General features: G+C 40.7%; 1 protein-coding gene across 2 annotated transcripts in view; it reads right to left on the reverse strand.

The window, feature by feature from the left end:
- Pias1 (protein inhibitor of activated STAT 1) overlaps positions 1–25,116 on the reverse strand; it is a 116,633-nt gene that overhangs the window by 66,234 nt on the left and 25,283 nt on the right. Inside the window, exons 1-2 of one of the 2 annotated variants that reach the window (XM_059268065.1) lie at positions 19,442–19,568; positions 18,382–18,826 (exon numbers count right to left, since the gene is read on the reverse strand). In XM_059268065.1, the coding sequence (XP_059124048.1) occupies positions 18,382–18,826; positions 19,442–19,447 (451 nt within the window). In that variant the 5' untranslated portion in view covers positions 19,448–19,568. Of the gene's footprint in view, positions 1–18,381; positions 18,827–19,441; positions 19,569–25,116 lie in introns of those variants that run through there. The other variant, XM_059268064.1, reaches the window with a different exon arrangement.

Here is a 25,116-nt window from a genome sequence, read left to right on the forward strand (position 1 = left end):
TCAGGCACTGTACACAGGGCTTCAGGGTTGCTAAGTGTGATGGTTTGAAAGAAAACGTGTGCCCCCCCCATAGGCTCAAAGGGAACAGCACTATTAGGAGGTGTGACCTTGTTGGAGTAGATGTCACACTGTTGGAGGAAGTGTGTCGCTAGGGGCAGGCTTTGAGATTTCAGATGCTGAAGTCAAGCCCAGTGTGGCATTCTCTTCCTGCTGCCTGCCAATCTGGATGTAGAACTCTCACCTCCTTCTCCAGCATATGTCTGCATGTGTGCTGCCATGCTTCCTACCATGAAAATATAGACTAAATCTCTGAATTTTAAACCACCCCCAATAATGTTTTCCTTTTATAAGAGCTGCCATGGTTGTGGTGTTTCTTCACAGCAACAGAACAGTGAGTAAAACACTAAGACAGTGTTCTACCACTGAGCTACATGGCCAGCCCTCTTTTCTATTTTATTTTTAGACAGGGTCTTGCTAAGGCTAGTCTGAACTTGCATTCTTCCAGCCTCAGCCTCCTGAATGTCTGGTATTACAGGTGTATGCCATATCTGGCTTTGGGTTTATTGTTGTTTTCCTTAAACATTCTTCTCCAGTTAAGAACATGATTTTTTTTTTACCATCACCTTTTCCTTGTTATAAATGTTCACCATGATTGCTAGCTGGACAACTTCATTTAGATATAATTTAACAGGCATTTTTCAAAACCATTCAACATGGGCCAGTGAGGTGGTTCAGTGAGTAAAGGTGCTTGTTGAGTAACCTTAGCAACCTGAGTTGAATCCCTGGAACCCATGTAAAGGTGGAATGAGAAAACCAACAACTACACTGAGTTGTCCTTTGACCTTCACATACACATGGTCATACACATGCTAGTAAAGTTTTAAAATACTGTATCTATTCTATACTATCCTTCCTTCTTAAATGAATAAGGAGCCTAAATTCATGGGCCTACAAAGTGCTTTGAAGATGAAATACTAAACATAAATATGAGACATTTAACTATCACTGATTTTATATTCACAACAGATGAACTAAAGATTCTGGACATTATACTGGTTTATAACTCTGAAATCTGTATCTTAGGAAAACACAGTCTTACAATGGCATTCCCTCTGATGAGGACTAAGAGAACTCACTAGGTAGGGTAGGTGGTCTGAGGAAGTCCATGCCCATGTACACCAGGATAAGCAAAGATAAAAGAAAACACCTGCGAGTGAGTGGACCGCCCAGATGGCCCCCGAAAGCATATGCAGTGCTGCTGCTCGTCTACAGCCCTGCCTCAAACAGAAACCCAGCAAGAACACTCTGCCTGCAGCAGAGATGTGTTCAGAAAGGTCAGTTACTGGAGCTGGTCCAGAGTGATGCTAGAGCAAAGGTGGGCTCCTTAGCCTGAGGAGCCTGTCTTCAATTGTCTTTCCTAGATGGTTCAAAAACAAAAACAAAAACCAAACAAAAACCCAAAGCACTGCCAGCCTCTGCCCGGCCAAGAGAAGCAGGATGGAGAAGGAGCATGGCTTCCTTGCTGGCCTTCTCCAGTGAGATCTCAAGGTGCTAGTCTTTCAACATCCACTTAGGAGCTTTATACAGCATGGTCTCAGCCATCAGTCAGCTTCATCAGTGTTCACAGCAAGAGCAGTCTTCCCTAATGCTGCCGCATCTACTTAAATAAGGAACACAATGTCAACTGATGGACAGTCATGGAAATTCCCAGCAGCTGGGTCAATACAGGGAGTTCGGAATTTGACCCACTACACTCCATGGAGCAGATGATTATTTCCTATCTTATAGGTAATAACAGAAGGAAAGTGGGAGATATTCTTAGCAATAACAAGGTGTCTATCTGCAGGCCTGGGGAGAATGCCAGTAAGAAAATGAGGATACTACACTCAGGAAGGGGGTAGCAGAAATCAGGAGATGACCAAGAAAGTCAACCTAAAAGATACCAAAGAAACTGTCCCCTGAAATTTGGCCTTGGCCAGTTTTGCACCCAAGTAAGAGAATATTTTCTTCTATTTCATCTTTCTAAAACTACAAAGCCTACTGTTCAGAAAATCACAAGGGCACAGAGATGGTATTTAACCACCACTTTTTGCCTTGATGAGACGGTGTGGATGAATATCAGTAGTTTTGTCTCTCATGTGTGCAATTATTTTTATTATATATAATAAAATTTATATATATATATATAAAATAAAAATAATATTCCCCCCTCATTTCCTCCTCTTTGGCACTGACCTGTGAATGTTTACAAGTGTATGCACACACAAACTCAAGTATAAGTGTGAAAAGGAAGGCGCCATCTCTGTCAGCTGAGTCCACACTTACAGCTGCATTTTACCACCAGGAAAATCAGTTCAAGAGCTAAACTCAAGACCATTTTTTGTTTGTTTGTTTGTTTGTTTTTTGTTTTCTTCAAGACAGGGTTTCTCTTTGTAGCCTTGGCTGTCCTGGAACTCGCTCTGTAGAGCAGGCTGGCCTTGAACTCACAGATCTGAGTGCTTCTGCCTCCAGAGTTCTGGGATTAAGGGCGTACGCCATCCTTGCCCAGCTCAAGTGATGATTTTTATTTAAAAGAAATGTACTGTTCAAGAACCAAAAGAGAAAGTTTACCTTCTGTTTCTACAGAACAAGCCTGAGCTACACATTAGGAGCCTAGCAAAGCACGGATATCAGAATGGGACTTTCTTTGCACAGACTGAAGTTGGATACAATCCAGTAGTTATATTAAAAGCAGAACTGGAGAAAGTCCTAAACCAGGTGTGGAGGAAAAGCCAAATGCTAAATGGGCCAACATGGCTGGCCACAAAGCAGCCAAAGCCCCAGTTTGTGCTCTAGAAGCACTTAGTTAAATGAATGTCCTCTCTAAATGCTCTCTTCTCTTCTACACCTCAATCATAAGGTAAGAAATTATCTAAGAAGCAATCACATATAAATCTGAATAACTTTGACTCGCAATGTTTACAGTGCTATCTACCTACCTACCTACCTACCTACCTACCTACCTACCTACATATCTATCTCTATCTGGCTAAGAGAATTAAGGCACAAATATAAAAAGGACTATATAAACAATGCCAGGACATGTTAGCACACACATGCAATGCCAATCCTGAGGAGGCTAAGGAAGGATCAATAGCTTTAGGCTAATTGATGCTACCTGACAAAGCTATCTCAAAAAACAAAACTATTAAGTAGTTTCAAAGTCCTAGAAAAATCAAAGAGAAGCAAAGAACAAATAATTCATGTCACAGAGACCAGGAGAAAAAAAGCCCTCAATGACAAAAAAGAACAAATGAAGACCAAATATAATAAAGTTAACATAAAAAAGTGGACTATGTTTTAAAACCAAACTTTTACAGAGGTTACAGTGTGCTATTTATAATGAAGACATGTGCCACTCTGTCCATTGGAATGGTTTCATTAAAAAAAAGATGCAATGGGCCAGGGGAATCTCTGAGTTCAAGGCCAACCTGCTCTACACAGGAGTTCCAGAGCAGCCTGTCTTGGAAAACAATAACAAAAAAGACACAATAACAAGTGTTGGTGAGCATGCATACAGTATTGGTGGGAATGTAAAATGGTACAGCTGCTTTGGAAAAGTCTGGCAGTTCTTCAAAGGTCATTCAGAGTTACCATATAAAGCAGCAGTTCTACTCCTAGGAACATACACAAGAGAACTGAAAATGGATATGTGCTGGATTGAATGAGAATGGCCCCCATAATCTCAAATACTTGAGTGTTTGGTCCCCAGTTGGTGGAACTATTTGGGAAGGATTGGCAAGTATGGCCTTATGGGAGGAGGTGTATCACTGGATGTGGGCTTCGAGGTTTCAAAAGCCCACACCATTCCCAGTTAGCTCTATCTCTGATTCATGCCTGTGGATCAAGATGTATGCTTGCAGCTACTGCTCCACTGCCATGCCTGCCTGCTGCCATGCTCCCTGCCATGATGGTCATGGACACTAACCTGAAACAGTAAGCCCCAATCAACCATTTTTTTTTTTCTATGATTTGCCTTGGTCACAGTGTCTTATCACAGCAATATAAAATTAACAAAGACAATATCCATGATGAAAATTGTACATGAATATTCATATTAGCTAGAATACAAGGGAATACATCCATACATACATAATACACATATATAACCATGAGAAAAAAATGAAATTCTAACACATACATGCAAAAAAAAATTAAAAGCAAGAGCCAAAAATGATAGCACACGATGTAAACCCTAGGAAGTTGAAGTAGGAAGATCCTACATTCAGAGTCAGCCTGGCTAGAAAGCAAGACTCTGTTACTCAAAGATAGAAAGAGGAACTTTGGGGGCTGGAGAGATGGCTCAGAGGTTAAGAGCACTGGCAGCTCTTCGAAAGGTCCTGAGCTCAATTCACAGCACCCACATGGTGACTCATAACCATCTGTAATGAGACCTGGTGCCCTCTTCTGGCCTGCAGGAATACATGCAGGCAGAACACTGCACACCTAATAAATAAATCTTTAAAAAAAGAAAAAGAAAAAAAGAAAGAGGACCCTCAAGATGTCTCAGCAGGTAAAAGCGGTTATTGAGTATGATGGTTTGAATGAGAATGGCCTCCACAGGTTCATGTTTGAATGCCTGATCCTCAGTTAGTGGAACTCCAGAGGCTAAGGCAGAGGGAAGGAAAAAGAAGTCTAGGGCTCGCCTGAGCTACATAGTAAGACCCTGCTTGAAACAACACATCACAAAACAAAGAGTGCAAACAGCACACACACACACACACACACACACACACACACACACACACACGCATTTAAGAAGGAGAAGCAGCAGCTGGGCAGTGTTGGTGCATGCCTTTTATCCTAGCACTTGGGAGACAGAGGCAGGAGGATCTCTGTGAGTTGGAGGCCAGTCTGGTCTACAGAGCGAGATCCAGGACAGCTAAGGCTACACAAAGAAACTCTGTCTCGAAAACCCAACAAAACCAACCAACAAACAAATATGCACAATTTAAAACTAATGACAATAATAAGTGTACTGGCAAGGATGGGGGAAATTGTAGGGGTTAAATGTTTAAACTAGATAGCTAAAACTATAATTTCTAAAAAAAAAAACATAAACAAGTTTGAACGTAGGTATCTTGCATGGGGGGACAATGCTTATTATCCTAGAAGACACAGGTTATTAAATGAAAAATCTCAGTGGCAAGCACAGGATCCCTCCCCATGAGTTATTGGCCAGGGAGGCCCAGAGGCACCCACAACACACAGCTATTGTCATCACTCTTGCTTGCCAACCTGCCTGTAGATATGAAAAATACTGCCACTCTAGAAAATGGCTCAGTATTTTCCCAAAATGTAAACACCTACACACACATGACCAGGATGCACTCCTGGGTGTGTCTGGAAAAATGTGCATCCATATTAACACTAGTCACCATCTGTGATTGCCAGAAACTAGACACCAAATCAGCCTCAAGAAGTAAACATACTGTGACACATTCATGCTGCAGAATAGTACTTAGCAATAACTATAAAACGACAGGTCATTTCCATCACTCATCACAAGGAAGAAAAAAGAGACAGTCCAGGTGGACTTGAACTTCTGACCCTCCTGCCTTACCTCCAAGTTCTGAAGAATAGATGTCTGCCATCACATTTTTTTGCTGTGCTGGGGATCAACCTTAGGCTTTAGGCATTCTAGGCAAACATTCTACCCACTGAGCTACATGTGCCTAATTTTTGTTGTTGTTGTTTTGGTTTTTCGAGACAGGGTTTCTCTGTGTAGCTTTGGAGCCTTTCCTGGATCTCTGTAGAACATGCTGGCCTCAAACTCACAGAGATCCTCCTGCCTCTGCCTCCTGAGTGCTGGCATTAAAGGCATGCGCCACTATGCCCTGCTGTGCCTAAATTTCTTAATTCAAAGATTCAGGGGGGAAAGACTAACAATCTGATTTGAAAGAATAAATATCTAACAATCAGTTCATAAGAAAAAGAAACAAGCTGGGTTGTGGTGGCGCACACCTTTAATCCCAGCACTTGGGAGAAAGAGGCAGGTGAATATCTGTCAGTTCGAGGCCAGCCTTGGCTACAGAGTGAGTTCTAGGACAAGCTCCAAAGCTACACAGAGAAACCCTGTTTGGGGGGGTTGGGGGAGGAAAAGAAAGAAAAAGAAACAATTACCTAAAACATATAAAGAACTCCACCTTTATGATGATCCATTTAGTTTAAAGCTACAAGGGTTATAAAGTTGTAGCTATTAATTAGGAATAAACAACAAGTTTTCTATTACATGACATCACTGAAAGCCTAGGAGAAAAATCTGTGATTTTCATAATAATCAGGGGGATTAAACATTCACACAAACTTTTCTCTGGGAGGAAATTTAGATACTTCTACCAAGATTTTTAATATATATCCTGTTTCTAGGAATTGTCTTATAAAAATAAATAAAAAATTAAAAATTGGCTATGTTTAGATATGTACACAGAGGTATGTACCACAGAACAGTCTCTGTAACACTGTCTTAAAACAGCAAGACACTAGTGAAAAGCCAGACCCCTTCCCCCCAAAAAACTGGAGAAATCCATAACCCATTCACTCACTTGTGAAGTAGTCACTAAAAAAGAATGAGACAAACATTTTCGTATGCAGGAACTGTCTCTGGGAAGATGCCTAAGGAACTGTGAAAGCATCCCGAGTGCTGGAGATCAGGGTGGAGAGAACCTTCCTTCTTGTAAACCCTTCCAGATTTTGGACAGTCAAATAAGAACAGAAGAATGCCACGTATGTATGAAGATGCCATAACATAAGCCACGGCATTTTTAAAGGTCAGTGTTTGTAACAAATGAGTATATTGTCAAATTTTTTTTTAGTTAAAAAAAAATTACATGCAATGACAAGTAAATCAGTGAAGGTCAGCTGTTAAGAGCACTCCTCTAGCCGGGCAGTGGTGGCGCACGCCTTTAATCCCAGCACTTGAGAAGCGGAGAGAGGCGGATCTCTTCCAGCCTGGTCTACAGAGAGAAACCCTGGGGGGGGGGGGGGGACGGGGGACGACTCCTCTAGTCTAAATGTCAAGAGCAGCCTCAGACACATCACAAGTTCAAGTCTTAATTGGGCTGCAAGAGATACTGTCTAAAAAAAATAAATAGCACAAAACAACTACTCAGATATATCAGTGGAAAAGAATCAACTCTAAGCCAGGTGTGAGGGAACATACCTGTAATCCTAGCACTCAGAATGAGGCAGGAGGCTCGAGAGTTCAAGGCTGCCCTTGGCTAACACAATGAAATAATGTTATCAAACTCAAGTGATTCATGCCTAACATCTCAGTACTCAGGAGGCTATGGCAGGATTGCCATGAGTTAGTTGGAGGCCAGATTAGGCTCATAAGTGAACTCTAGGCTAACCGGGGCTAAAAAGCCAAAATCAATCCACTAACCAACCAAGATGCCTTCTATAAGAAATAAGACAAAAAATGTGCACACTTCAAATTTAATAACCCATAAAAAGGATTTTATACAAATAATTGAGGGCTCCCCCCACCAGGAATTCAAGAATAGTGCAATATTACAAATATAGAAAGCCAAGAACATGGCAAAATACATAATTAACATGCAAAAATTAGTGCTGGCATCAGAGAAAGACCTCATCTCAAACACCACCAAATTATACAACAAAGGAAAAGGAAATGACACCAAAAGGCACGTTGGTGGTTTTTAGGAGCTGGGCAGGGTACTGTGAGTGACTGACTGCTTCAGGGTCCTTGGAGAACAATGCAAAGTTCTGGAACTGAAATGGCAATGAGAGCTCACCCTTTTGTTCTGATTCAAGTAATGGCCCCTGCCACGTCTGCCTGCCACTGCCACGTCGCCCTCACTGTGGGTCCTCTCAAACTCAACCGAAGCAAGTTTTCCTTCCTTTACATTCCTCCATCATTGTCACAGCAACAGAAAAGTAACACAAAATTGGTACCAGGGAAGTGAGGTCACTGCTGTCAGCAAAACTTGAACATGTGGTTCTTAAGGAGTTGAACTGGTTTCTGGAGGAGTTTGGAAGTCTGGAGTTAGTAATGGTCTGAGAATACTGTATAAAGACAGAGCTTATCAGGTGGTACTGGTGGGTGCTCAGAGACCAGAACTCTAAACTCTAAACTCTGGGCGGTGAAGGCCAGGCTCTTCAACTTTCACATAGTAGTTGTCTGTGTCACACTAGAGCAAGAAGTCACTTTCAGGTGTGCCTCCTCTAAGCCTTTGTGGAAGGCTAGGTTTAAAGGTGACTGACTGAGGTGACAGAAAATGTCAGACTGTACCAGGTTAGTGCTAGCTGCATGCACTCACACTTGCAGTGAGACTGCTAGCAGAAAACAGAATTTTTAAAAAGTTTCAGAAACTTCTGTTGAGAAACAGTTGCCCAAATAAGGAAGGTGTGTAAAGTTGGGACCAAGAAAGTGTGGCAGTTGAGAAAAATAGCAGCCAAGTACTTTGTGAGAGGACATTAGGAAAGATGCATTAAAGGCACCTCCAGATTGCTCAGGCACCACCCATCAAACCCCATCCAAGCAGGCTCGAGGATATAATGGTCTTATGAGCACATCTGAACGACTTTAAGAAGAGTTTTAGGTGCACTGCGTACACGGGGCACCTGACTGGAGTGTTTCCAGCCATCTCGACACTCAGAAGCAAACACAGGCACGATCCAAAGAAGCCAGGCTCTCCCTGGAACCTGTGGCAGAACCTGGCACTGTCCACATGATGCTAGTTTTGTATTAGTGCAGAGTGTCAGAGTTACAGGGTCATGAGGACGACTGCCCAGATTCAAAGGAGGTCTCAGAGGCCTGACATTGTGTGGCGGCAGTTAGAACAGGTGAAGCAGCCCCAGCAGTGTGTGAAGCTGAGTGTGAGGGCAAGACAGACAGACGGAAAGCCCAGGAATTTAGAGGGAACAGGAACATGAAATGACTAACAAGGAAAGCTGCAAGCAGTGAGTAGAGCCAGTCCAAAACAATGAGCAAGGGAGATTTTAATCTCATTACTGACTCACTTAGAATTTGTCTCTTACATTTTTAAATTAAAAAAAATTAATTAAAAAAAGTACTGGGATGAGAGAAATTGGCAGCTATGCCCCAAATTTGCTCATTTTGAGGATTTGTCTAATTAATGTTTTTTGTACCCTCTCTCACAGTGATCTATCAGCTCTTTCCATTAGGTGTATCTTTGATTACTTTCCCACCCTTGAGGACAGGAGCTATGGCCCATCAGTTAAAGACCCACGGTTTGGTTCCCAGCATTGACACAGTATTACAACAGTCTGTAACTCCAGTTCCAGGGGTCTTGCCACCCTCTTCTGACCTCTGTGGACCAGGGACACACATGGTGAACAAACATACATGCAGGCAAACACTAGACACATAAAAATAAATAATCTTTTAAAAGTTGTTTTTCTGGGGCTGGAGAAATGCAGTGGTTTGGAGCATTTGCTGCTCTTGCAGAGGACACGGTTCAGTTCCCAGAATCCATGCAGTGGCTCAAAACCATTTGTAACCCTATATCCAGATCCAAAACCTTCTCTGGCCTCTGTGGGCACAATGTAGTACATGTGCATATGTGCAGGCAAAGCACTCACGTATGTAAAAATAAATGAATCTTTAAAAAAGTTTTTCCTATTTGATATTCATCTTTATACTTGAACTTTAGAAATTTCACTTAGGGAGTTCTGAGGGGAGGTCTGAGGAAAGCTAGAGGTGAGGAGTATAGGTGAACATGATTAAAATACATTATATGCATGCATCACATTCTCAAAGAATAATAACTATTTTAAATCTTAGAAATAATGATTATGTAACCAGATTTACCTATCATTTCCTTTGAGTTTTCTTACATTGTGACCATAGGCTACTAACTGTACAGTGACCACTGTATGGAGAGACGGTCAAAAGCACAAGGAAGTGTTTCCATTATACAAAAGTATGCCTTCTCCGAGCGCTGACCCCGTGAATATACCGGGGTGACTCAAGACCGTTCCTAGCCATGTCTCTCTTCTATTCTGACAGTACTTACATAGGATCCCAATAATTTTGGAGATGAGTTATTCAAATTCTTTTTTTGGTTCTTATTTAGCTATTTTCATTTTGGGGCATTACTTCTGGCTAAATTTGCTAAAAATAAAATGTAATCAAGATTTAGTTGTACCAGAGAGTTCAACAGGAAGATGCAAAGGAAACTAGATGCTAAATGTACCACTTGAGTCAAAACACTTTACAGTGTGCTTATTGGCTGATCCTTTTTAATTTTTGTTTGTTTGTTTAATGAGCCAGGGTATCACATATCTGAGGCTGATTTGAATTCACTATATGAACTCTTTATCCTCCTTTACCTCTTGAATACTAGAATTATAAGTTTGCACCATCATGTGCAGCATGAAGGAGTGTGTGTGTGTGTGTGTGTGTGTGTGTGTGTGTATGTATGTGTTTAAATTTGCATTTTATGTGGATGGGTGTTCTGGAAACATGTAAGTCTGTATATACCTGGTGCCTGTGAAGGCCAGAACAGAGTGCTGGGTCTCTGGGATCTGGAGAAAGACAATTGTGAACTGCCTTATGAATACTGGAATCAAACCCCAGTCCTCTGAAAGCAGCCAGTGTTCTTAACTGCTGAGCCACCTCCCCAACCCAGATCTCTCAATTTTAACAGGCTTTATTTCATATTTACAACTACATAAATGAGTTCTTTACTGATTCTGTCAAAATTCCTTTCTAAGCAAGAAAGTGTAATATAGTTCCCAAGATTACATTCAAATACTCAGATACCATTCACTAAAGCACACGAAATGCCTCAGCCTTAGACTTTGGGACAATTGTGTAAACACTACTAAATATGAAGCTAGACTCAGCAGATAAGAAGATTATCAACAAGGCATAGGTGTGCAAGGTAAACCTTGGAGTTTTGCTCTGAAGGTCAGAGCCAGTGCTGCCAAAGTAGGAGGCAAAGGTTCTAGTGAGGAAGCCCACCCACAGAAACCGAGGACTCTGCACTCTGGCCCCAAGCTGCCAGCACACAGGAGCACAGCTTGTGCTCACTTCTTCAGAGTGCTCACAACCCCCCTGAAAGCTCTTCCATCACTGCTTAGGTCACTCTGTAGCCCAGGCTGCCCTGGAACTCAGAGATCCGTCTGGCTCTACCTTCCGAGTGCTGGGATTAAAGACGTGCACCACCACCGCCCGGCATAGAATGAAATTTCTTTTCTTTTTTTAGTTTTTCTAGACAGGGTTTCTCTGTAGTCTTGGTGCCTGTCCTGGATCTTGCTCTGTAGCCCAGGCTGGACTCAAACTCAGAGATCCACTGGCTCTGCCTCCCAAGTACTGGAATTAAAGGCATGTGCCACCACCGCCCTCAGAAGTTTTTATATGAATGATTTATATATCTTTAAAAGCCTGAAACTTGCAGATATCTGTATGAAAATACTTCCTTTAAAAAGGAAAGGGATGAGCCGGGCGGTGGTGGCGCACGCCTTTAATCCCAGCACTCGGGAGGCAGAGACAGGTGGATCTCTGTGAGTTCGAGGCCAGCCTGGTCTACAGAGTGAGTTCCAGGAAAGGCGCAAAACTACACAGAGAAACCCTGTCTCGAAAAACCAAAAAAAAAAAAAAAAAGGAAAGGGATGGGGCTGGAGAGATGGCTCAGTGGTTAATAGCACTGGCTGCTCTTCCAGAGGTCTGAGTTCAATTCCCAGCAACCACATGGTGGCTCACAACCATCTGTAATGAGATCTGGCGCCCTCTTCTGGTGTGTAAGCATACATGCAAACAGAACACTGCATACGTAATAAACAAATAAATCTTAAAAAAAAAAAAAAAAAAAAAGGAAAGGGGCTGCTGGAGATATAATTCCATGGTAGCTGCCTTCCTCACATGCATAGGGTCCTGAGCTCAATTACACATGGAGGGGGGGTGTGGAATAAAGAAAAGAAAAAGGGGCTACCCTGGACTGGAGAGACAACTCAGAGGTCAAGAGCACTGGCTGCTCGGGCAGAGGCCCTAGGTTTGATTCCCAGCACCCACATGGCGGCTCACAACCATCTGTAACTCCAGTCCCAGGAAACCCAAAGCTCTCCTTAGGCACTAGGCATGAATGTGATATACAGACTTAAGATATAAGCAAAACACCCACACACATTAAAAAAATAGTAATAATTAAAATTTTAAGGGGACACTAATCTAGCTTCTAAATAAGACTATAAGCCCACAATGGGGCGGATGTAGCCAAGGTGCTTATGTAGCATGCATGAAGTCTTGGGTTTTATAAAACAAGGCATAGTAGCCTGCCTATAATCCAAGGAGGTAGAAGATCAGGAGCTCAAGGCTAACTTCTACTAAATAGGGAATGGGAAACTAGACTGCTATATAAGACCTGATGTCAATACAAACACAGCTTATGAACTGTCTTCTCAGCCATCCTATCCGCTAGGATCTTCACAACTCCTTTGACTGTAGCAGGAAACACAGGCCACCTGACATACACCTGTGATTACAGTGCTTACAAGGCAGAAGCAGGAGCTGAGTGAGTTTCAAGAAAGTCTGGACTGTATAAGGAGACCCTATCAATTGATTAACTGATTAATTCCAGTTATAAGCTGAATGTTTTTATGTAGTATGTTTGTGAAGGTCTAGGATTAGAAACACTTATCACAACATCGAGACTGAGTATTTTTAAATTGTGATATATCAATGCTTATGGCCAAATGGAAGGGGCAAAGAATAATCAAATTTACCTGTCACATTCTAAATCAAGTGACAGCTGTGATCAGGTAATCAACTATAAGCTAAGCTCTTTAAAGGCTTTATTTTAATGTGTGTATTTTTAAAAATGAAGAAAATACCAGAAGCTATTTAATTTCTCAAAATACATGATTTTCCAAGATCTAAACAAATGAGCTTCCCCCCCACCCCCCAAAAAAATCTGTATTCTGTATGAATGGAGCCACTTCATTCTATGGAGAATACACACACCAAAACAGTCTTGCCAGGTGTGGTAACACATGCCTTTAATCCCAGGTCAATCTCTGTGAGTTTGAGACAGCATGGACTACATAGCAAGTTCAAGGTCCACCAGGGTTACATAGTAAGACTTGGTCATTTACTAATCCAGAAAAGCACAGTCCTACAACTGTGTTCATCCTAAATTTTTCAGGTTACTCACAATCTTTCTCAATAAATCATTTTAGGATTCATGAAAGCACTCCCATGCAACAAATGTTTACTGAATTAAGCTTCTACACATTACTTTCTGGTAAGATCGTTTGATTCAGAATCAAAATGTTTATTTTCATTCTACGCTAAGGAATGAGAAATTTGAAACATAGTGACACACTACTTTTGTATTTTTATGTGAAAACGGACCACATTCCAAACACCTGGTATTTGAATCAAATTCTACACGTAGTCAATTCTGGTTCTTTGCAGCAGCTCTGCTCGGTGCAGTCAGGCACTCAAACAATGAACTAGTACTAACGGAAGTGGGGTTTGGCTCCTGCAAGCCTCTCAGCTCACAAAATTTACATCAACTAATCAGCACCTAACCTCATTGTATGTGCTAATATTTTGTGTATTGTGTTTCTATCTGAAAACCCCTCATTTAATACTATATGGCTGATCATCAACCTTAACTCATGGCTGACAATACTGCTAACTCCTGCCTGGACAAAGCTTGCCTAGCACTTGTATCTTACATATTTGTTGTTTTTTGGGACAGGCTATCTCTGTGTAGCCCTGGTTGTCCCGGTACTTGTCTCTGCCTCCCAAGTACTGTAACTAAAGGCATGGGCCACCACACCCAGCTCAACCGAGGTTTACATCAATCAGACCACTATACGATATTTTAGGATGACATTTGGGGGCCATTTAAAACAGTAAAAACAAACAAAAGAACCAAGTTTGGTGACACTTGGGAAGTAGAGCCAGGAAAATCTGGAGTTCAAGGTCATCAGCAGCTGCATGAGTTGAATTTGTAGCTATCTGCTTAATATCTTTAGGGGAAAATCAAATATGCTTATCTACAACTATTAACATTAAAATGTCCTTAAGGTGATGGTGGTGGGAGGTAGAAACGGACATGATCAAGATCTATTTTTTACATGCATGAAAGTGTCAAAGAATAAATTAAAAATGTTCTAAACCTGGGTGTGATGTTTCACATCTTTAATCCAGCATTTTGGAAGGAAGGAGGAGGTGGAAGCCAGCCTGTCAACATGGTGAGTTCCAGGCCATTCAGAGTATACAGTAAGACCTTGTCTCCTCCCCCAACCCCCCAAAAAAAGGTTCTAAAAAAACAAAGTCCCTAAGTCAGGCTGTATTAGCGTATATAGTATATATAGGTAGTTACAGAACTTGAGAGACCAAGGAATCAGGACTACTACAAGTTTGAGGCCTGCCTGGACTATACACAGAGAGTTCCAAGTCTGGGGCTACATGAAACCTTCTCTTAAAAAAAAAAAAAAAAAAAAAAAAAAAAAAAAACCCTTCAAAACTTCTCAAAATGTGTTCTCAGATTTCACCAATACATAAAACTGAAATACTCAGTGATTTATGACAAGAATCAACAAACTTTCTCCAAAAAGAGCCAGACGGTAAATAGGCTGTGCAGGCACACATGGTCTCTGTTACATATTCACTGTTGATTTAAAACAACAACAACAACAACAACAACAAGATTTATTTACTTATGGAGTTGGAGTGGCACACACATGTGGAGGTCAAAGAACAACTCTGGGGAGTCAATTTTCTCCTTGTCCATGTGGTTCCCCAGGATCAAAGTTACGTTGTCAGGCTTAGTGACAAGACTCTTACCAACCTGTCACCTCCTGGTACAGTCACTGGTTTAATTTTAACTTTTCTGGAGTATACCAACAAATTCTGAACTGGGTCTGATGTCTCACAAGTAATCAGAATCTAGGGACTAGATTCTGCTGCTGCAAGCTCCAACTAAGCCTAGGCTACCCAGTGAACTCCAAGCTAGCCTGGACTACAGAGTGAGAACCTTACACAACAAAATTCTTAACTAGGAATCACCCAAAACAGAGGCCACAGGTTACAATCAGTTTGCCATCATGGGTTACATATCAAGACTCTTGTCTTTAAAAATAATGGGTGTGGGTGTGTGGTGGAGATCACGTGCTGGAGAGATGGATGGCTCAGTGGTTAACAGGATGCACTGTTCTTCCAGAGGACCCAAGTTCGATCCCCAGCAACCTTGTCAGGTGGCTCACAATCACCTTTAAGTCCAGCTCCAGAGGGGGATCCAACACCTCAGGCTTCTTTGGGCACCTGCACTCACATGCACACACAAACACTAAATGAAAGTAATAAAAATAAATCTTTTAAAATTATTTTTATTTTTTGAGATAGAGTCTCTCTGTGTAGCCCTGGCTGTCCTGGAACTCACTCTGTAGACCAGGCTGGCCTCAAACTCACAGAGAACCACCTGCCTCTGTCTCTTGAGTGCTGGGATTAAAACACTAAAATGTAAGGGTAAACGATGGGTAAATTAAATCAAACTACAATACCCATATGCTCATCCAGTCTGCTTTTCTACTCTCCATAGCAAAATTGGTACACATATGAAGTATCATCTAATCACACCAACACTTGAGATTTACGTTAGTGAAAGCACGGGAGGTTAACTGTTAAGACCAGAAAAAGAGTTTAAAAGCCAGATTAAAATACAAGCTACCAACATTCTTCTATCAAATTTCAAATGATCTAATGATTGTTCCTCAGATGATATGTGTCTACATGACACATTAACTTTATATAAACACAGATAAGGCCGTTAATATAAAATGGTAGAGATCTACATGAGTCAGTCAACAAAAGATGCTTATCTTATTAAGGAAGAAATAAAAGGCAAATCACACAATCCTAAGTACAAAATTCATCTATGAAAAATAACAAACACCATGTGTTAATCTGTGTATACATACAAACTGCTAACAATTTCTTTTCTTTTTTACAATGAACATACATAAGCTTTATATGCATTAGGTAGTTTTGTTTTTTTTTTTTCTTGTTTGGCCATTTTAAGAATAAAATGGGGCCGGGCGGTGGTGGCGCACGCCTTTAATCCCAGCACTCGGGAGGCAGAGCCAGGCGGATCTCTGTGAGTTCGAGGCCAGCCTGGACTACCAAGTGAGTCCCAGGAAAGGCGCAAAGCTACACAGAGAAACCCTGTCTCGAAAAACCAAAAAAAAAAAAAGAATAAAATGGGGCTCAAGAGATGGCTCAGCAGTTAAGAGCACTTATTGCTCTTGTAGAGGACCTGGGTTCATTCAATTCCCAGCATCCAGTGAGTGGTTCAAAACCAGTAACTCCAGCACCAGAGAATCTAATAGCCTCTTCTGATCCCCACAGATACCAGGTATCCATGTGCAGACATAACATTCACTCAAATAAAATAAATAAATAAATCTAATTTTTTTTTCTTTAAAGAATAAAATGGTGTTTGTTGTTTGTCAGGCTGGCAAGATGGCTCAGCAGGTAAGGGCATTTGCCTTAAATCCTGACCACCTAAATTTGATTCCAAGGATTTGCATGGTAGAAAGGAAGAATCAACTCTATGACCTTCTATGCATGCTGTAACACATACATGAAGGGGGTACACATGTGTATACAGTACACACACACATACACTGTAAAATTAAATTCAATAAATTCATACAAAATAAAATTCATGTTGTTTGAAAATACCTTCTGTATCTTCATTTATTCTTAGAAATTCTGTTAAATGCAACTAAAATAAAAATACTTCCTTGTTCAGTGACAGAATTTCAGCAATGCGTTCAAAATCATGGCCCCACACCAATGCACAAACATGAACCACTGATTGGACTCAGTGGATTGTAACCAAACCAACAAAAGGGAAGTTAGGAGGGGAACATATTGAGGAAGATCCAAGGAGAGCTGAAGGAGACGAGGGTGGCTATGATCAAAATATATTGTATACATATATGAAATTCTCAAATAATAAATCAAAGATCTAATTTTAAAATTTTGGAGAGGTCCAAAAGACTGGTGGCTCATGCTTGTAATCCCAGTTCTTAGACAGCAGAGGAGGATCAAGAATTCAAGGTCATACGCTGCCTCATGTAGGTCAACGTGGACTATATGAGACCCCAACCCAAAAACATCAACTCCTTCTCTAAAAGTACTCAAAACTTGTTCTCAATACTCAGCAATTCCTCAAACTGAAATGTTTAATATTAATGACAGGAATCAACAAACATTTCTATAAGAGCCAGACAGGAAATACTTTAGGCTCTGGGGGCATACATAATCTGTTATTTATATATTCATTAGCTTTGTTTACATTTTAGGAATATGTAAAAAAATTTCTGAGCTGGGGACAGTGGCTCTCACGTGCAATCTTAGCACCCAGGAAGTCAAGTAGTCACAGGACTGCTGTGAGTACTGGGCCAGTCAGGGTTCCAGAGTGAGACCCTCCCTCAAACAACTAAATTCTTACATAAATATCACACAAAACCAAACCACTAGAATTAGCTTGCCAGCCACAATTTTTCAACCACTGGTTTCTAACAAGGTAACATGCAGAAAAGTTTGCTGTTGAAGTATATTCTACCAAAGGCATCAAAAATCACAACAAAGTCAACTGTGTTTCACATGAATAAAGCAGATGACATCATACCAACTAAAACTGATTGATAAATATGCTGAACTCTATACCTTGACAAGGCAATCTCAGGATGGGAAACCTACTAACAGAAACTTCTAGCACTCATATTACATATAAATAGGAATTTGTATATGTCACATGTATGCCTAATGCACATGTCTCCGCTTGAAAAACAGCAGCTGAAAGCTGACCACAACATCAAGGCTCAAATTTCCTTTCATGATAATTAAAACCATTTATACATTCAAGTAATCAAAATTGGTCAGATTGTTTTAGATGTCATCAACTGCTGAAAATTAAGAACAGAATTTAGAGACTAGTGGAGATTTGTTTTCAATTGTAATTTATAAGGGTTATTATACATTAATTAGAAGCCAGGCACAGTGGAACATTCCTTTAATCCAATGGCTCTAGAGGCAGAGGAAGGAGGATCTTTGTGAGTTCAAGGACAGCGTGGTCTGTATAGCAATATACAGGACAGCCAGAGTTTTATATGGTGAAACCTTGTTTTAAACTTAGTATATACTGTGTCGAAAACTGTTGTTTACTTTTGTCTAAAGAACAACTTTTATATAGTTGATTTAAGCTAAACTCAAAAGATTCTCATTAACACCCTGAAGTTACTACCAAACATGAACTTCAGAATAAACTGGGTCAGGTTGAAAGTCTAAAAGCAAAATACAAATCCCAGCAGTAAGCAAACAGCCTCCTATCTTACCTAGACTGGTGGGTTTGATCAGCTCGTCCAGCAGGTCATAGAATGGCAGCTTTTGCAGCTTTATATCCGGATGGACTGGGTGCAGCGCTGATGGGAGATGTGGGAGTTCCAGTTCATGTTTAGGTCCCAGAAGAGAAACAGGGAGTAGTGGGGATGATGCAGGGTGACCATCGTAAGTGAGCTGTGGAATGGTAGATGGAGACAGAGTCGCTGGCATAGGACTTGAATGTACGTTGGGGATAGACAAGTCCGCGGGTGTCATAATTTTCTGAGGGAAACGCCGCCTGTAGAGTTCTTTGATTTTCATTTGTACAGCAGGACTACAGCCAGCCTTTAACAAATGCAGGGCTTTTGTAAGAAGTTCGTGTTTGCGTCCGTGCTTGTTCCTCCCAGCGTAGCCCAACAGTACTTGGAGTTCAGAAACTCTAAGGCTCATAACCATTTGCTTAGAGAAAAAAGTAAAATGTAAAATATTAGTATCTGAAACCATAATTTACAATTCTAAACAATTTTTACCTAGCCTCTTCATATGGTTTGCTTAAATGCCAGCCCACTTAACATCCTTACCATTATAAACAAAGTTTAACCATTAATAATAAAGGAATTTGAAAAATAATATGTATAAGTTTACTGATTTCCACGTAGGATTATAAAGGACACAGGATCGAGTTACACTATGCAGGACCATATCTCATTTTATCCTACCATTCAGTGACAGTAGCAAGCACTTACTAATTCTCCAGAAGCACAAACTGCAGATAGCCGAGTAGTAACGTGCCCTCAAGAGTAGTCCTACCTTCTTGGGAAAAAACTGTAAGTACATTCAAACCAAACATCCCACCTCAAACCCCAGACACATTATCAAGTGCTGCTCTCTCTACTAACTCTGGAATTCAAGGAGCTATCACTATTTTCCTGATGCTACTATCTCTTAGTCTTTGCTATTATACCTCTAGCTAGCAGTCCCATCAGATGCTAAAGCTCTTGATTCCCACTTAGACATCAAGAATTCCACCTGTATACTATAATACATGAAGCTAAATGACAGAAATCTACTTACCTTCATTAATCCTGGGTTTACGATTTATTTCATCACTGTTTCTACCCCCCTTCTAAGAACAGGAAATGGAAATCTAATCAGAACCTTCCATTTTAAAGCAATAGAAAAGGGAACCAAAGAAGAAGGACTGACCCTGACCATACTACTACTTATGGAAGAAGCCCTGTTTCTTCTGCATCAGGAAATATCAGGATGAACACACACCTGCAAGCCTCCCATTCATTAAATCCTCCACTCGGATTCTCTGGCCTCAGACCAAATACCAACATAGAGTAGCTGCAATGCCTCCCTACCTTCCTGTACAACTCACTACAAATACCCTTTCTCAGCCAACCCATTGGAGCAGTGGTTCTCAACCTTCCTAATGCTGCAGCCCTTTAGGACAGTTCATCATGTCCCCTAACCATAAAATTATTTACTTGCTACTTGCTACTCCGTAACTGTAATTTTGCTAATGTTATGAATTGTAATGTAAATATCTGTGTTTTCTGATGGTCTCAGGTGATTCCACCACCACAATGGGTTGCAACTCACAGATTGAGAACCGCTGCATTAGAGAGTCCTTTCAGGTGGCAGAACAGCCCCCAAAAGTGACCAATGAATGAAGTACTCTGATGCAACAAAGGCTGGCCAGTCAAAGCTGTCAGTCGCTCCACTGTTTCCCACCTGCAGGTCCAGCTTCAGCAGCCTGTCCCAGTAGACTGGAACTGTTTTACTGTCTATCTCTACTGGCCATTTCTTGGGTATTTATTTTTCACACTTAGCCTGCTACACTGTCATTTCTATCCATGAGGTGATTCCTTGTCTAGACTGAGGTTCTCCACAGCTGATGACTATTCTAGACTGAGGTTCTCTGGGGTACATGAACATTTTATCTTCAGCACCTAGAACCAGTTTGTTATCAACTATGTGGACAGTGAAGGAATGAACAAGAAAAGCATTCCAGAAGGAATGAAGATGGAGTGTGCAGCGATAAATCATTCAAATCAATGCCCAAATTCTTGTGCTCTACAGAGGCATACAAAGATGTAACATAGACTTTGGGAACAAACTGCTGAGCATAATGGCCCACTCAATTGCTGTGAAAGAGCAGCAATTGAGAGGCTGAGACAGGAAGATCTTAAGTTCAAGGCCAGCCTGAGATACATGGTCTCAAACAACAATAAAACAAATAATTCTGCCCTCAATGCTATAGGTATTTTCTTTTTTGATATTAACAGAGACTGTAAATAGGATAACCATAGTATCCTCTCCCTACTCACTGAAACATCCTAGAAAGGTATAAAGTAACTGGAAAAAAATTATTTAAAAGAGAACTGCCAGGCATGGTGGAACACATCTACAATCCCAGGACTTGGGAGGCAGAGAGAGAGTAGGCAGATCTCTCTGAGACAACCTGGTCTACACATAAAGTTCCAGGCCAGCCAGGACTATACAGTGGGATGAGACCTTGTCAAGTGAGGAAGGGAGGGATGAGACAGAATAGAGCCAACAAGATGGCTCAGTGGGTATTTATTTGCCACCAAATTTGACAACAGCCTAAGTTCAGTCCCCAGCATCCATATGGTGGAAAGAGAGAGCAATTTCTTAAAAGTTTTCTTCTGACCTCCACATGCATGCCATAATACTCATATCACCCTCCGTGTGTGTGTGTGTGTGTGTGTGTGTGTGTGTGTGTGTGTGTGTGTGTGTGTGTATGTTACATATGTGCAGGAGCCTGCAGAGGTAAGAAGAAGGTACTGGATCCTGTGGAAAGAGTTATAGATGCTGTGAGGTTCCCAACAAGGGTACTGGGAACAAAACTTGGATTCTCTGGAAGAGCAGTAGCATGTGCTCTTAAGCACTAAACTGACTCTCCACTCCCAGAAATGCACTGTAAATCTTAAGCTGGATATCTGTACTCCTGCACTTGGAAGGCTGAGACAAAGGGAACTTGAGTTTAAAGCCAACTTGAGCTACATAGGGAGAGCCTATTATTTCATAGTAATCTTGTTTTTAATGAAATTAAAAAAAAATCAAACACCAAGGATTAGTAATTAAAAACAAATTGGAGTTGGCTGGTCTTTCTTTTCTAGTGCTGTGATAAAACACCATGACCAAGGCAACTTACAGAAGGAAGGGTTTATTTAGGCTTATGGTTCCAGAGGGATAAGATTCCATCCATCATGGTAGGGAATTCTGACTGCAGACGAGAGAGCTCACGTCTCAAACTGAAAGCAGGAAGCAGAGAGAGCAAACTCGAAATGGCCAAACTCTCAAAGCCCACCTCCAGTGACATGCTTCCTCTAGCAAGGCCACACTTCCTAACCCTAGCCGAACAGTCAACCAACTGGGACCAGTATTCAAACATCTGAGCCTATGGGAACAGTCTCGTTCAAACATCACACTGTCTTAGTTTCCTTCCCTGTTCTTGTGATAGAATGCTCGACAAAAGCAACTTAAGGGGAAGGGGCTACACTGGCTCAGAATCCAAGGGTAAAGTCCATTATGGTGGGGAAGATGACAGGAGCTTAAAGAAGTTGGCCACATCACATTCCCAACTGAGAGTCGAGAGCAATGAATACATTCATGCTACTCAGCTCCCTCTCTCCATTTATAAAACCCAGAACCCACAGCTGCTATTAATGGCCCGGAAATGATGTTGCCCACAGTGGACAGGTCTTCCCACATCAATTAAAAAACCAAGATACTCCCCATAGGCATGTCCAGAGGCCCATCTCCCAGGTGATTCTAGATTCTGTCAATTAACACTAGCAGTCACATAGGCAAATGTGTTTGTTTTTAAAAGGGAGGGAACAGCATTAAATTTTAGAGATAAATATCTTTCCTTTTAATTCAATTCCATTCTCTAAGACATAAACAAAAACAGCAATTCAGTAATTACCACAAATTTCAGTGATGGTAACCTTTGTCATTAATTGTGACTACAAGATTAAATATAGCACAGATGTATTATTGTATTTCTATGAAAAACACACTGACAATTTACATAAAATAAAATCTCTTGTTTGAAGGATCAAAGAAAAAGTTAAGTGACAAAATAAACTCGACAGCTGTCAATTACATTTTGATTGCCTCAAAAAAGACAAAGCAAACACTATCAAGCATTAAAAGAATACTTACATAGCACGCACTCAAAAGATAGCTGCTTTAACAAGTCAAGGTTTCTAGTTTGGGTTTTTTTTGTTTGTTTGTTTTGTTTTTTTAAGAGGACTTATCATTGTTATATTTTTGAAACAGGAATCATCATTTTTTTACACAGGAAGCAAAAAATCTGCTGAATATCCACAACTAATTCTACTTCAAATAAATTTTCACAATTTTACAGAGACATTTCAAAGAAACAAATCACATGCTTTTTAATTGGGGGGTAGGAATCGATTCAAAAATGCATGTAGTTTACCTCAACTTCCAGTTCAAGCTTCAGCATCTGAACTTAAAAAAAAAAAAAGTTATGGCTAAGACATGTGTGTGCTCCATTAATCATTTGGTGCACCTGATAATCTTGCCCAGCAGAAGGCCAGGTGGTGTTCCTTGCTATTGCGGGAACAGCTTTTTGCATACTCTTGGGGGACCATAATAAACACTGTATTTTAGAGAACTGAAGAAGAGGGCGGAAAAGGTCCAGCCATCTGAAGCATCACTCAGATGAAAAGGCTACAGAGAAGCATGCAGCATTTAATTCACAATGCAGAAGTGTTGACAACAGACAGGAAAACTAAACATTTAAATACTTCTGAGATGCTGAAATGAAGTATATTTTAATCTGCAATGTGCTTTAAAATTCTTCATTTGTTAAGACTACAATAAAATGAGTATTTACAACTAAGGATAACATTGGCCATGGTAGCTACTAGAAATCATCACCTCCTAGGGAATTCCAGCATTCTGCTGACTACATCCTTGATGATATAGTTCTTAGACTCCTACGGGATTAAAAAGGGTTGAAAAGTATATATATTCTGCCCAGAAGAGTGTAGTTGAAAGTTCGTTTGTGTCCTGGCCTGCCGGCTGTCGGGACAAATCTCTCCCAGTCACATCCCCTAAGTAAACATACAGAGGCTTATATTTATTATAACTGTTCGGCCATTAGTTCAGGCTTACTACTGACTAGCTCTTACACTTCAACTCAGCCCATTTCTGTTAATCTATATGTCACCATGTGTTCCGTGGCTTTACCTGTGTGCCATTACATGCTGCTCCCAGGACAGGGGACTGGCATCTCTTGACTCAACCTTCCTCTTCCCAGAATTTTCCTTGTCGGCTTAACCTGACTATACTTCCTACCTGGCTACTGGCCAATCAGCGTTTTATTAAACCAGTATACAAAAGCATTATCCCACAGCAGGAGAGTATTCTGTGAAGGCAATCTTCCTAAAGTGTTCTATTTTGATCAGACAGACATATACACAGCTTTAAAATTCTTTTAAAATTTTTTGATGTACTTGATGTACACCTGCATGTGGATGCCAAAGGAAGCCAGAGGGGGTCATCAGAGTTACAGGCAGTTGTGAGCCATGTGATGTGGATGCTGGGAACCAAATACAGGTCCCCTGGAAGAACAGCAAGCATTTTTCAGCCACTGCGTTCTCTCCAGCCCCAAATATAGATTTTTTAAAGTATTTTTTAAATTTGTTATTTTATATGTATGAATGTTTTACCTCCATGTATGCACGTGCACCATGTGCATGCCTGACGCTCATGGAGGTCAAAAGAGGGCATTGGATCCCCTGGAACTAGAATTATAGATGGTTGTGAGCTAACATGGGTCATGGGAATTGAACCTGGGTCCTCTGCAAGAACAAGTGCTCTTAACCACTGAGACATCTTTCTAGCCCATGTACTTTGTTTGTTCGTTTTTGTTTGTCTGTTTTTCAAGACAGGGTTTCTCTGTATAGACCTGGCTGTCCTGGAGGTCACTCTGTTGACCAAGCTGGCCTTCAATTCAGAGATCCTCCTTCCTCTGCCTCCCAAGTGCTGTCATTAAAAACATGCACCACCACTACCCGGCCCATGTACACATCTTTTAAAATCCTAATAGTTTTATAAGAACAGTAGTTCCTTGCTGCGCGTTCGATTTTAGCCTTTTTTTCTGGAATTTGATGCCACCTGTACAGCAGCTTGTTAATTTTTCCTTGAAGGTATCTACTGACTTCCAATTATAAGAGATAATGTTTTTAGCTGTCAAATCTCATCACCTACCATCTCCCCATCATAATTTGTGATTGAATCAATTGTCTCTTCTTACATTATTACAACGTCTGTAAATAAAATTCACTGCTGAACCAAAAGTACATCACAGTTATGCTTTCTTTTCATATAACTTCACTCTCTTTATATTTAATATCCACCATTTTTGTGCCTGATTAGTATTCCATGTACCTACTGTCAATTCATTCGCATAGTCAAACTTTCCTCTCAATATATTTAATTATGTGAAAGAAAGCTGTTTTAATTTTGGCTGGTTGTGTTTTATATTTTTTATTCTTTTTTTCCTAATCTTATTTTGTTTTGAGTTGTCTTGTTTTATTTGTTTGAGACAGGGGTTTCCCCATATAGCTATATATAGTTCTATATAGCCCAAGCTATATGGAACTTGCTATGTAGATCAGACTAGCTTCAAACTCAGTATCTTCTTACCTCAGACCCTAGAGTGCTAAAATTATAGAACTCTT

This window comes from Peromyscus eremicus, chromosome 7 (genome assembly GCF_949786415.1).
Source record: "Peromyscus eremicus chromosome 7, PerEre_H2_v1, whole genome shotgun sequence".
Lineage (NCBI taxonomy): Eukaryota > Metazoa > Chordata > Mammalia > Rodentia > Cricetidae > Peromyscus > Peromyscus eremicus.